The 14,064-nt window shown below is 39.4% G+C and overlaps 1 protein-coding gene across 5 annotated transcripts in view; it reads right to left on the reverse strand.

Annotated features, from left to right (window-relative positions):
- Positions 1-713: 713 nt before the first annotated feature.
- Positions 714-14,064, reverse strand: part of cadm1a (cell adhesion molecule 1a) — a 454,047-nt gene continuing 440,696 nt past the window's right edge. For all 5 annotated transcript variants that reach the window (XM_063486068.1, XM_063486069.1, XM_063486071.1 and 2 more), the window contains 2 exons: positions 9,587-9,715; positions 714-4,540 (listed from right to left, as the gene is read on the reverse strand). In XM_063486068.1, the coding sequence (XP_063342138.1) occupies positions 4,422-4,540; positions 9,587-9,715 (248 nt within the window). In that variant the 3' untranslated portion in view covers positions 714-4,421. The remainder of the gene's footprint in view (positions 4,541-9,586; positions 9,716-14,064) is intronic.

Raw genomic sequence — 14,064 nt, forward strand, 5'->3', positions numbered from 1 at the left:
GGACCTAAACTTCTGTTTTGTACTTAATTGTATTTAATGATGTATTGTACTTGCTTTTATGTCATTGATAGGTGGGGCCTAAATTTTGCATTCTACCTGAGATGCAGTCACATCAGTCAGCAAGGCATGAACCTGAGACAGGACACTAGCAAAAGAATTTAATGGGAAGAAAACGACCTCAGTTGCACTGTAAGATAAGACCATAGTCAACGTTTTTTAAAACTTCACTGGGAATAATGGAAAATAAAATGATATGTACAATAACCTTATCATTCTGTTATGCACCTAAGATTTGGAATAATTAAGCGTACTTAAATATATTTTTTTTTCACTTTCTTATGTTGGAAATTTGGGAGAACAAAAAAATATTTTTATAACATAAAACACTCCTGGCATTCCAATCTGCAAAAAGTTTAATATTCACAAATAAAATATTAACGTATCAGCCTTAGGGAGAAGACAATATTCAGTTCTATTCCTTTATTGGCAAGTACATATTTTGAAGTCTGATTTAAATCAAAGCTGCCACATGTCACTGAAGCGAAATAGTGCTCACTGGAAAATACAAATCACACAATATCAGTCTTACAGATGAAAGTGACATCTGCTCTGTGATTCATAAAGCAACAATAACAAGTCAATTAATAGTTTAATCAGACACCAGACCGTGAAACATTTACCTAATCAGTTCCCCACCCCACCCCCACCCGTCCATTTAACAAACACAAAACAGTGTCGTCAGCATACAGTGTTAACTTTGTGATAAAATTACTTTGTGAGTCCAGAACTTCTGAAAATGAACTCAAGTTTTAACAAGAAACAGATGGAGAGGTGGACACAACATCTTTGATTTTTGTCCGCATCATCTCTCCTGTAAATCCTATCTACAACTACCACATCCAAAACTAAAAATAACGTATCCACAGCTCCCCCCGTTCCACTTGCTGTGCTCTAAAATCACCCCCCCCAAAACTTAAAAGTTTTTAAATGCACAGATGGTCAAGAAAGTGTAATTTGCGCTGTGGATTTCACAAGAGCTATGTCTAAGAGCCACCTCAAATCTCAACATGGAAAGGCTGAATGTTGTCTTCATGCATGACCATGAAATATTAAAGCTATCACATTGGTAATGTGTCGCAATACGAGCTGCGCATTAACAAAATCCAATCAAATGCTTTAAGATAGCAACGAAGTGTTAAATCATAGTGAGTGTACACATGGCAAGCAACACCATTAAGTGCCAAAGAATCCATAAATGCTCCAAACAGTGATGAACTGGAAAAGTGGTTTTCAGTGTCTTGATTTATTTATTCCAACATCTTATTGATTTCTCTCAAAGAATGCATTTTATGAAGCTTAAAAAACATTTTTCCTATTAAAATTAGAAAGTAATTTTAACAGTTAGCAACTTGCAAAGGGGGGCAAAGTCTGACCAAAATGTTTCGAAGTCATTTTGAAACACATTTCCATCTCATTACAAAACAAGGGAAAGGTAAAGCAGGTTTACGATTTGAGATTTTTAAACAGATTGCATTCATTTTATTTAGAGGCGTAATTCAGAAATCAAGCATCATCTTACGCTTACGATGCATTGGCATTACTTTGCATTAAATCCATTTTCAAGAAATTTGAAAAGCTTAACTGTTCCAATTCCACAGGTGTCTCATTTAATAAACAACAACAACAATTAATGTATATCAATAAACAAGGAAACATTAGTAATTCAGATTTTGAGCTGAAATTAACATTATGTGGATGGTAGATAAACACTAGAAATCAAACTGCCACCTTTTCCTTGACTAATATGATTTAGTTTGTCCTCTTGACTCTAGTTTGTCAACATTAGACCACCTTCACTTCATAAAAAATAACTGCTACTGCTGATGTTGGGCACATGCTAACTTTGACAAATCTTTGAAGTGTGATGTAATATCACAACAGAAAAAAGCCACGAAATAAATATGCTTTCAGTGTTTCAAACTCTTGAAATTGTACACGGCATCTGAGACCTCCAGCTTTATCCACCCACAGCTGTCACATGGAGAAAGGATTCATTAGGCGTGTTGCTTGCTGTGCGAACACATAATAATGAGAAACAATGTCACTGGTAAACCCACATTGCCATGTTGAAAAGCCAGAGCAATAATGCAAACCATGGATTAACACCAAGGACCACAACGTGTGTAATATGTCATCTTATGAACAATTAATTACTTTTGGTGTCCTCAGTGCTCCCAAACTGGCACAGCGAAACAGATTCTCATTGGCTTTTGGCAGGTTGTACATAAACCATGATAGAGAAGCAAAAACAACAGGTTCTAGCATGAGCATACATGCAAAATTAATATTTTGGTGTTCAAAAATGAATGAATTTGAGCAAAATTACATACATTACATGGACAAAAGTACTTGGTCACCTACTCATTACACCTAAAGGAGCTTCTTAGTGCCATGAAGCTCCTGGCACACAGATATGTGCTGATGTTAATGCCAGAGGAGGGCTGGAGCTCTATAACTGTGTGGTCCTGTGGTTTCACTTAGACTAGATGTGGAATACCAAGAAGGGAAGAAATTTCACAAACTGACTTGTTGCACTGGTGGCACACTGTTACAGTACCACACAAGAATTCAGTGAGCCCCTTAGAAGAACCCATCCTGACACAAATGTTCGTAAAAGTAGACCGCACGGCTCGGTGCTTGATTTTATACAGCTGTGGCGACCCAAAACACCTGTACTCAAAGATACTTTTGTCCATATAGTGTATGGTGGTGAATGGCTGCGAATGGTTTGTCTCTCAGAACACTCTACTTCGAAGACATGTACTTTCCATAACACTTCCATATTTTACAGTTTGACAAAACTGACAATGAACGTGATACAGTAAAATCCACAAAGGTACTCCATTGTAATTCTAGTAAGTTGTAAAAAATATTTCTTAGTAAGGATTAGTGTACAATACAGTTGTGATTCCATTGGCTTGATTTACATTGGACTGTGTGTCAATGAGATAACGTGAACCTGCTAATGGGAGGACCTTGACTGCTATGTATCGTGTAGCTATGTACCGATTAAATGTAACTTAACTTTGAATGGGCTTCAGTTTGGAGTTATATTAAGGCTGGTTCTCTACTTGGAAAACTTGTTGTATGGCGTACACTACACCAGCAATGTCAGCTGCTGATTGGCAAATATTAACACCAAATATTTTTTTCCAACAGTCTTTTATTACAGAGGCATCTTGACTGAGGATGTGTCAAAACAATTTTAGGACAATTTACATTTTCTTACTTTCTCATTTATAATAAAAAATATTCTAGGGTGAGAGCAGATGGAAATCAATTGAAAACCAACATTACAACTCAATAAAAGCCGGTGGGAAGACAGGCCTTCCATTCAGCCAAATAGAAGAAAAATAACACAGAGCAGAGGAAGAAATCAAAATAATGAAATGGCAGTGCAGCGAGGAAAAAATAATGCACTACTTCTTTTCACTAAGGAATGTAATGCCTTAAAAGACAGTAATACAGAAGTATATCTGCTCTGCAAAAACAAAACCGAGGGTTTTAAATATGAATTTTCAAACTGAACCGGCCTGTTGAAATGGGAACATCCTTTTACATTAGCCTCTGTGCCTCTGTTTTAGTCGCGTTTCTTTCTGTGGTGTCGCGTGTGTGGTCCAGTACTACAAACCTGTTTCTCTTTTATGTCCTTTGTACAATGATATGTAAAGCGTTCCATGCATTTTTAGAGCTGTCAAAATTTCAGGGAGAAAGAGACGAAAGTAATGGCTTGAGACAAATCACAGTATACTGGAAAGAGTTTTTGTTATGCAGGAGAGGATCCGTTTGTGCAGACACATTAAGAGAAATTAATAAAGTGGCTGTGTAATTTTACCCTCATACAAAAGCCAACAGCACACTGATAATTACGAGGTGGGAAGATGAAACGGGAAAAGGGGAGCAACGAGGTTATGCAAACGATGATCAACACAAATGCAAAATATGGGTAGAACCAAAAGATTTCGAACAAGGCACAGAATTTTCTGCAAATGGTTGAACTAAATAAAATTTGTACCAGCAGTTAGGGAGGTGTTGAATGGTGAAGCTCTCTACAGTGATTTCTGGCACACCCTCCCACCCTCTACCCATCCCTGTATACTGAAAACCCCAGACCCTAACATTTTTTATCCATTTTTGATTTTTTCTTTTTTTAAACACACACAACATTCCATCTACATCTGCAGACTAGACTAGACAACGGCTTAAAACCAGGCCTTTCTTTAAAATCCCGTGTCTCTTCTACCCCTCGACCGAATCGATTCCAACCCCTCTGTCAACCCCCACCTTTTCCCCCTCTCCCCGTCCCAAAAAACCCTTCAGTGTCCCAAGTAGGACATTGGAGGTGAGGGGTCCTGTTCTGATTAGATGTAGTACTCCTTCTTTTCATCAGAATTGGTGTGGCCACCCTCCGCATTGATGATGGCTGTATCTGCATCCGCTGCGTCATCTGCTCCTTTGGCTTCGTGTGTGAAGTAGGTACCTGAGGAGGAGAGGATGGAGGACAGTGTCACGAACTGGATAATAGCCTGCTGCTCAGATGATACAAAAGATTAAAATGTGGCTCTCCATCTCACAGCACCCAATTATGCAAATCCTTCACTGTGTGGCCATTTACATATACCGAACACCAGCAAGCGGCGATATTCAGATTACACAGCGTTTCCCCTCGCTTTCCTTTATGATTGGCACATGAAAATCAGGGTTTCAAAATGATCTTGAGTGTCAGGAAGAGTGTTGCTCACACCTTCAAATTAACCTTGTCAAGTTCACACAAAAAGGGACTAGCCAACCACTTCAAACCTAATTTACAAGAGTTATTCACAGCCTATCAAAGTAGAGGTGATGATGACAATATTTTAGGAAGAATGAGGGACAGTAGTGCCACATTAAAAGCACAAATGCTGCCTAAAAAGAGAGAAACAAGGTGCTGAAGTGCTGCGAAAAAAGGCTGGCTGGCATATTATGCAGACCTGAAAAAGAACGTTTACCCTGTCTGTTCTAAGGTTTTAGGTATCAGAACACAGTAAAAAAAATATCATCTAGTCCTTAGCATGTATTAAATTAATTCAAATATAACCTTGACCTCAGATGAACAACATCGTCATTTATTTAACAAAGATTGAGCCAAAATCCAGAAGTAGTGTGTGAAAAACTAAGTATACCTCATGATTCAGTAGTTTCAACAACAACCTGTTAGCAACAATACCGTGGCGTAACTGATTTCTGTATGACTTTGTCACCTCTCACATTGCCATGGAGGAATTTTGGATCCACTCTTCTTTACGTTGCTTTAGACCATTGAGGTTTGCATACATTCCTTCATGCACAGCTCTCTTAAGGTCTCTTTGCAACACTCTGACTCTTTTCTTTTTCAAACATGTTGTTGTAGATTTTCTGCTGGACTTGGGATGACTGTCCTGCTGCATGACCCAATTTTGGCCAAGCTTCAGTTGTCAAACAGATGGTCTCACATTTGACTCTAGACTACTTTGGTCTATAGAGGAGTTCATGGTCGACTCAATGCAATATGGTCAAACATCTCCACTTTCATCTGCCCAAAGGACATTGTTGCAGAAGTGTTTTTCAGAAGCAACTTTTCAAATCTAAGCTGTGCTGCCAAACAAAGTGTACTTGTTCAGTCTTGTTCTAATTGTATTGTCATGATCTTTGACATTTAACATGATAACTGCGGTCTGTAGAGTCTCTGTAGAGCTCTTGGGGTTTTTTCAGTTTCTCTGAGCACTGCACAGTCTGACCTTGAGGTGAATTTGAGACGTCCACTGCTGGCAGACTGGCAGCTGTCTTGGATGTTTTTGTGAATAATCTTTCTAGCTGTAGAATGCCAGACTCTATATTATTCAGAAATGGCCTTATTACCTTTCCCAGACTGATACAAAGCAAAAATTGCTTTTCTAAGATCATTGCTGATTGTTTTTTTTCTCCTTGGAATTTACACCTTTATATTTCCAGACCAGAAAACTGCCAAAAACCTCTGCTTTTACAGAGGCGACCCCACCTGCTGATGATCAATTAATCAAGTGCATTTAATGAGCAGCAGCTGGCTGCTACTTATGCTCTTCATTACTATGGAAGCAGTAAGGATATACTGTACAGGTATGTAAGGATGACATGAGAGATCCCAATACTTTACTTCAACTTTAATCTGGGCTTCAGTCACACAACTGAACACTCAAAGCGCCAAAGGCTAACCCTCTCACTTCCCCTCACACTGGGTGTGAGTGGAGCCACCTAGTGTTTTTTACACTGCACCCATGTGAAAAGCTTTTTTATATGTGGCTGTATATACTGAAGAGACTGGACGAATAATAAAGCAAGAAAATAACTTGAATATATATATATACTGTATATATATATATATATATATATATATATATATATATATATATATATATATATATATATATATATATATTTTCCACATCATAAATGCTTAACGTGTGTCTCAATTTGGTAGAAGTTTGAACAGTAATATCAGAGTTTTGTGGTCCTCCAACCTTATCTTCAGTTAATACAAATCTGCTGCTTCGCTTACTCTCAGGGCTGTGGGTCCCTTCAGGTAAGTGTGATGTTGAGTAATTATTGGAAAGTTTTTAACAGAGGTAGTTAAAAGTTGCCTGAGACAATATTTCTTTTCTAATTCAAATATTTTCTGAGTGGCTGCTGCAGCCTCGCATCTCAGATTTACTCGGCATAGGTGTAGCCACCAAATGACACCAACCCCCCCAAAAACAACAAACAAAAACCTCCCTCCTCGTGATTATTATTATTGTTCCGTCATGAATATTTATACTTGGCCTCCAGGCACTCTACCTTGTAAACAGTTTACCTCTCATAATATACACAATTAGTCAAAGTGGCCTGAATTTTATTTGTACTTGCATCTTATTGCTGTTTTATATTGAAAACATGTTGCGAGTCGCCTAAGAGGAAAGCAGCATTGTGACAATAATTCCAAAGTGAACACTAAAGGATACGTCCAGTTTATTACAGCTTATATTTCATAGTTTTGCCAGTCAGTTTCAATATCTCTGCATGAGCCAAAGTAACTGCTGAGATCTGGAACCAGCAGAGACAGATGTGTCAGGACTCATGAACAGCTGGATGATTTGGCAGGGTGTAAAATGCCAAAAGTTTAGCAAGACTGTTCAAATCATTTTATGAGAAGTGGGCACAAAATAGGCCTGAAGTGAACCTGTTTTCCCCTATTTTTCCTTACAAAGGTCCCAATTCCACAGTGGGTCAAAGTTGAGGAAGTTGGTCTGTGAGGTGTAATGGATGTTTGGACAGTAATTTCAAAGTTGCTTTCTCCTCTAAATAAGTTTGACCAACCTGGGGGGGTTGTTTGTGACTTCTCTGATTGTTCGACTGCACCTTTTTCTTTCTCCCTCTAATGCTTTTTTTCTTTTGTTTCTGCACCTCCAGATCTCAGTATTGGATTATGGATTTCAATTCTTTTATTACTGACGAAAATGGCTGAAAACATTATATACAGAATAACAACCAAGTTGTAATAAACTAGAGTTATCCTTTAAAATCTGCACTGCTGCACTCGGTAACACAACAGTAGGACTGCTTCACATGGCTGTGTGCCTGGTCTTCGGTGTCAATAAGTCACGTCAGTCAGAGTCAGCTAGACAGAGGCTGTTTTTGTGTGTTGATCTGAGAAACAGTCATACGAATCACTGGAGCTACTGCAAACCTCACTGCCTCAAAGTTTCACTGCACCGCTAAGATCTACCAGCAAACAGCTTGCATGTTGCTTCTAGACACAAATGTGAGGAGCCACTCAGAGTTCAGCACCACTGAAATAAGAGCACATTTCCTCTATACTTTTAATTTGCCTCATTTACTGTACTTCCTCTCTAAAGTGGTTAATGTACCCAATTCATTTCCCCCCGCATAAGAAACATCAAAGTGTGAAATGTGTTATAGATTCTAATTATTTCTCTGTTGTGAGGACGGCATACAAGATTTGTTATACTATGCGGCAGGACTGCATGAAAAATGTAATTTTACTCATCATCAGTAACCCATAGCCTTAATAGCTGTCTTTCCATCATTTTGATAGCAACCATCCATTGATGTAATAAGTCGTTTTTGCAGAAACAAAGTAAAGAGGCTACACTTGAAAAACTGCCTGCTGGGACAGATAATGCTTAAAAGGAAAGCTGCTGTGAAATAACAGGTACTTCTTAAAAATGATACACAAAATTTAAATGTGTCATATGGAGCCTTTGGGTATGCCTTGCTAATAGTGGATTAGACCCCCCTTTTGCCGTCAGAACTGCCTGAATTCTTCGTGGCATTGATTCAACAAGGTGCCGGAAACATTCCTCAGAGATTTTGCTCCATGTTGACATGATAGCATCATACAGCTGCTTTAGATTTGACAACTGAGCATCTATTATGTGACTCTCCTGTTCCACCATATCCCAAAGGTAAATGGTAAATAGTAAAAAGACACAGCAGCTTCGCTCTCTACTTGAGGACTCAAAGTGTTTTTTACAATTGTTAGTCATCAATTGAGAGACGTTCATACAAGCACTTTTTTTCTATGTCTAAGTGGTTTCTATCTGACATTCACACAAATTCACACCCAGATAAACGCATCGGGAGCAACTCAGGGTTGCCCAAGGACACTTTGGCATCTGGTCATTAGATGACCCACTCTACCTCCAGAGGCACAACCAGCCTTCAAATGTGCTCTATTAGACTAAGGCCGTTTGAGTACAGTGAATGCATTGTCACGTTCAAGAAAGCAGTTTGAGATGATTTGAACTTTGTGGCATGGCCGGAAGTAGCCATCAGAACACGGGCACACCATAGTCATAAAGGGATGACGAGTCACGCTGGTAGTGTGTGTCAAGCCTGAACTGTTGATACAAGGCAGGATAGATCCATAATTTCATGTCATTTACTGCATATGTTATCTCTTATCCAAATGTTGCAACAGAACTCGAGACTCATCGGACCATATAGCATTTTTCGAATCTTCCATTGTCTATTTTTATGAGCCCATGTTAACTGTAGCCTCAGTTTGCTGTTCTTAGCTGCCAGAAGTTGTGCCCGGTGTGGTCTTCTGCAACTTTAGCCCATCTGCATTCAGGGATGCTCTTCTGCATTAGTTGAGGTTAGCTTACTGACTGTTGCCTTCCTATCAGCCTGGCATCAACATGGGATTTTCCCCCAGAGCACTGATGCTCACTGGTTCTTTTCTCACCTTTGGACCATTCTCTGTAAACCCTAGATATGGTTGTGCTGGGATCTCAATAAAGAAGTTTCTAAAATACTAGAAGACCAGACCAGTCTGTTTGGCACATTGCTCTGTTGTCCAGTTTGCGCTTCAACGGGTCATCTTGACCATGCCTAAATGCATAAATGTATTGAGTCATTTGATTGGCTGATTTGATATTTGTGCTAATGAGCAGTTGATACAACTGTATCAACATTCAAACATTTAGCAAATATTTTGACTTTGTTTTTAGACATTTCCTATATCTACTACCTTTGTGTCTTGCAAAGTAGCGTCCCAAGACAATGAGTAGACAGAGCATAGCGAACACGACCACAGCCACCACTCCTCCGATAACTGCATGGTCCACTGTTCTGGGTGCTCCTTCTCCGGCTCGTGAATCTGAATGGGAAGAAAAAACAAAATTAGTAACAGCGCTACTAAAACTTCTCCTGATATTGAGAGAATAGCGATCAGCCACCAAATCCCTACCACACAGTCTGAGAGTTAAAGTGATAGAAATGAAGATTATATTTAATACAAGGCATTTAGATAGAGGAACTTTGGAGCAGCAATGCCTAAGATGCACTGCTTTAACAAAACCGAAGATTTGGACTTAACCCATACACTCCAGTAAATCCATAGCTGCCTGGTTGACTGTCATGACTGTCGCTCTTGTGTGTCAAAAGAAACAAATTTATTATTGCTTTACTCTTCCTGAACAAGCTCAGTGGAAGAAATAAACACATGCAGACACAGATGTCAGCAGTCTTGCGCAGAAATTTAACGTATGTGTTTTTTGGTGGAAAAACATGTTGACACTGGTCCTTTCATAATCATATGGAGGTCCAGAGGGTGTACTGAGAAGCAAGTTTGACATAGCAAGTGTTTCTTTGTGTTAGCTCAGTCAGACATAATGGGTATCACAAGGGTGGTTATCAACTTCCTTTGTTAAAGCAGGCTTTCTGCTTCAGGCTCTGCACGCGCTCACATAAAAGGGGGGCGTTTGACGCGTTCGACATTTCTTCTAAATGGACCGATCATGGCCGACCAGCTTGAGTAAGAAGGAACAGTACAGCCAGAGTTATGAAGAATATTAAAAAGTTATTACTTCGAAAGCAACAATGGTGCTGCAAATAAGGAGAGATCATTCATTTTGTAAAATTACAGGTTAACATATACATTTTAATACTTAGTACTTTAGCACTTACTATTGACATTTATTAAACTTTACAACTGTACTCAAGAAGGGCACTCAGATCTGGTGCGATCCCTTTAATGCAGGCGGAATCAAGGAAGCCAGTTCAGTTTTTGACCGAATCAACTTACTACACTGATTCGTTCAGCGATCACACACACGTATGGCTCAGTAAGCTACATGTTTAGAGAATCTATATTGCACTTGGAGCATATTGACAGGATAAGAAATGGTAAAATGTGATTCTTACAGTTGAGCTGTTGAGGAACAGGATACATGTTTAGCTTGTGACACATACAACATACCACACTTCGATCCTATGTTAACAACACCAAAGTCACAATTATACCACAATTTTCCACACTGTACTCAAACTATGTGTCCAAACCTCATCAGCAGTTTCAGTTTTTAACTAGTGATCTTAATGCCTCTTTTATGTCGTTTGTTTTTCATTAATATGCTGAGCTCTTTATCTTAAGTAGAATTTCGCTGGATGTACAGTAAGACCTTTGAAGTCATGGTCACGATAGGTGATAACCCGAACCATACCCATATTTTAAATAACAAATAGCTAAAAATGAGTTAATAAATAGTTTTTTAGAATTTTTTGTTCTCATTACCAAGACTTGCAAGAACAATTGATTGCCTAGGGTTGGACTTGGGGTTATCACCAAAGGGTTAATGTAGTGACACACATCACGCGTTACACTGTGCAATTTGTGTTGTTTTGATTGCTCCATAGTTGCACTCCCACAAGACAAAGCAAGACTTTTTTCTTTTCCTGAGTTCAGTCTGGCTCCTTTGTCTCTTGCTGACATTTTAATAACCACTGTACGAAATTGCCACAACAATAACTGTTTGGATTGCAATCAAGAATTGATTAAGAATAACCATAGTCATACCAAACGAGAAATTATTCAGTATTGTACCTTTCATTAAGAATCTACTCGCCATGGCTTGTGTATCGTTGTGAGGTTTCATGATTAGAAAAATAAGTCTTTAAAATGTTTTTTTGTATGCAACCGTGCCTAAACAAAACAAAGTTTCACAAATTATTAACACAGTGGGGATAGTTAATCAAGTTTCAGAGCAGGAGTTGGGTTAAAAAACAACACAAGAAACATCTGTGACTGGACAACAGTCCCCTAAAGCCCTTGGTTGCAATGCTGTGTGAAAGCTATTGATCATGTGTAGGGATCCATGACAACCCCAAGTTAATATCCATTTGCCGACGTGATTGGTCCTTCATGGGACAAAGCATGAGGACATTTCTTTCCCCACATTATGCCCCAGGAAGGTGAACGGCTGCTGGAGAGAAGATTCACATGGCTGAACGCTGCACTGAGATGTGACCTGGGCTTCATTGTGTATTCATGAAGCACATTTGTATTCAACATAATATACACGTTACAGGTACATTTACGTGCTTTTAGCTTATTTTGATACCATTACACCAACCTTCATTTCCACACTAATGCTTTCTTTTCTTTCTTTCTTTCTTTTTTTACTGAAAATATTTACAGAAGTCTGGAAACTGAACAACGTCCAGTTCTTAGCATTCAGTTCACACATGGAGCAGACCTTCAGCCCCACCATCCATTAGCTGAAGTAACTCACTAAAAACCCCTCCACATGCTTCTCCAGCCTAGTTCTACACGGGGGATTTGCTGAGTGAGCTCCAGAAAACAGAAAGAGCCAGGCTGCAATTGATTAACGAATAATAGAAACAGAGAGAGAAACATCATGGATACCATCCCTACACACCTGCATTACCCAACCTGAAGGAATGGAGTCGGGAGTGGGGAGGGCAGCGCAGTGCTACCTGTCAAACTCAACAAAACATTACCTGATAGATCTAATAGGTTATTTTGACTTCAGATTTTCTTTTTTAGTGCTGGGCAGATTCAATTAAACTGAGCAGGAATCCTTCTGACATCCAATTCGCTCTTGTCAGGCTGCAAGAGCTTTGCTTTAACACACTTTCCTATTACGATGTTAATGTGGACTTTGGCTTTCGGGGAGGGGAGATTACGTGTGTGCGGCGTGGTCAGGGTGGTGGAGGTGGATCGGACGGTTGCAGAGGATCAGTCCTGATTGTCTATATCAAACTTTCCTCCTTTAAATTAATTTAAGATGAAAGGAAGGCAGAGAACATCAAAGTCTCCACAAGTCTTTGCATAATGTTATGTTGCTATTTAGAATAATAAGCCCTGCCTTATGGATTTACATGCATAAGATGAAGTCTTTTTCCTTGTAGGAGGGATATGTGGAAACTGTGGTCTTGCACTAGAAGGAAGATTTGGGCTTATAAAACAGCACTGCCTTTAATTTATTAGAGCGGGCATTCTGTTAATATGTGTGTCTTGCAGTATCTCATTTAAACCCAGGTCATACCGAATAAATCAGTCTGTGCCGACAAGAGCAACTTGTCTGCGATTTCTTTACAGCAGGAGACTTTACAAAACTAGTTGCCAAACAGTTGTATTCTGGTAGTATTGCTATATCAAAGCAAGGTTTCCAAGCATCTATGCCATTTTGCAGTTAAGTTTCAACCCTGCAGTCATTGTGCCACTTTGTTGAGAAATTTATGTTAATGTAACGTTTAATTCTGTGTCATGTGAATGACTGTCTTTCACTAGCCTGGCCCACGTCCTCATTTCATGTTTGACAGCGTTTTAGTAGGTAAAGGTGAATGGCTTGGACAGGAATTGAGCTGCAGTTTGGGGAAGGCCTCGAAGGGGATTGGCGGCGGCTACCGGGCCTGGCAGATCCCCGCGTACTAAATATAAGTGAAGAAGATAAAGAATTGAAAAGGCAAGGGAGGGTGGAGCACGTAAACGGGAATGAACAGCTTGTAGGACTGAGGGAACCTATATAGATGAGAACCAGAAGGAGCGTGTTTGGAGGCGTGGTCCCGCTCCTGAAATTCCGATACTTAATCTCCAAATAGATGGCGACAGATTTTCAATTAAGTTAATCGTGGTATCATCACAAGGAGATCGTGTGCCATCTTGATCCCATTTAGCTGCAAACTGATAGCAGAATAACTCCACCCAATTGCTGTTTTATCGCCATCGTGATACATTAAAGTTGCCAAAAAGGCAAAAAACTGTGAGTTCTCAAAGATGTGGTCCCTGTCTTTAAACCAACCACTTCAGGAGCAATGACAGTGCAAGCTCATTGCACACATCTGCAGTAATTTCGGTTGTGCTATGACACAGCACAATGGGTTTTGGTTCGTTTTACCTACTAGTTTTTCCCTATTTGGCAATCTTCTGCCCTGTCCTCATTATTTTCTTTTCTGTTTAACTGCTTCCCGAACCCCAATTACCCCTGTGATTGGCTATATAGTCTTGTCTTCCCCTGTGTTGGATAGCATGTTTTGTCACGTGGATTCTTCTTGTTCCCTTTGCTTCTTTGTGCATGCCTGGACTTCTGAATTTATACCTTTCCTTTTACTCAACCCTGAGGAATGTTTTCATCAGCTATTAAAGCTTGCTTTTTGTTGAATTATTCAGTCTCCAGTGTCCTGCATTTGAGTCCACTCATCCGT

The sequence above is a fragment of the Pelmatolapia mariae genome, linkage group LG10_11, assembly GCF_036321145.2.
Source record: "Pelmatolapia mariae isolate MD_Pm_ZW linkage group LG10_11, Pm_UMD_F_2, whole genome shotgun sequence".
Classification (NCBI taxonomy): Eukaryota; Metazoa; Chordata; class Actinopteri; order Cichliformes; family Cichlidae; genus Pelmatolapia; species Pelmatolapia mariae.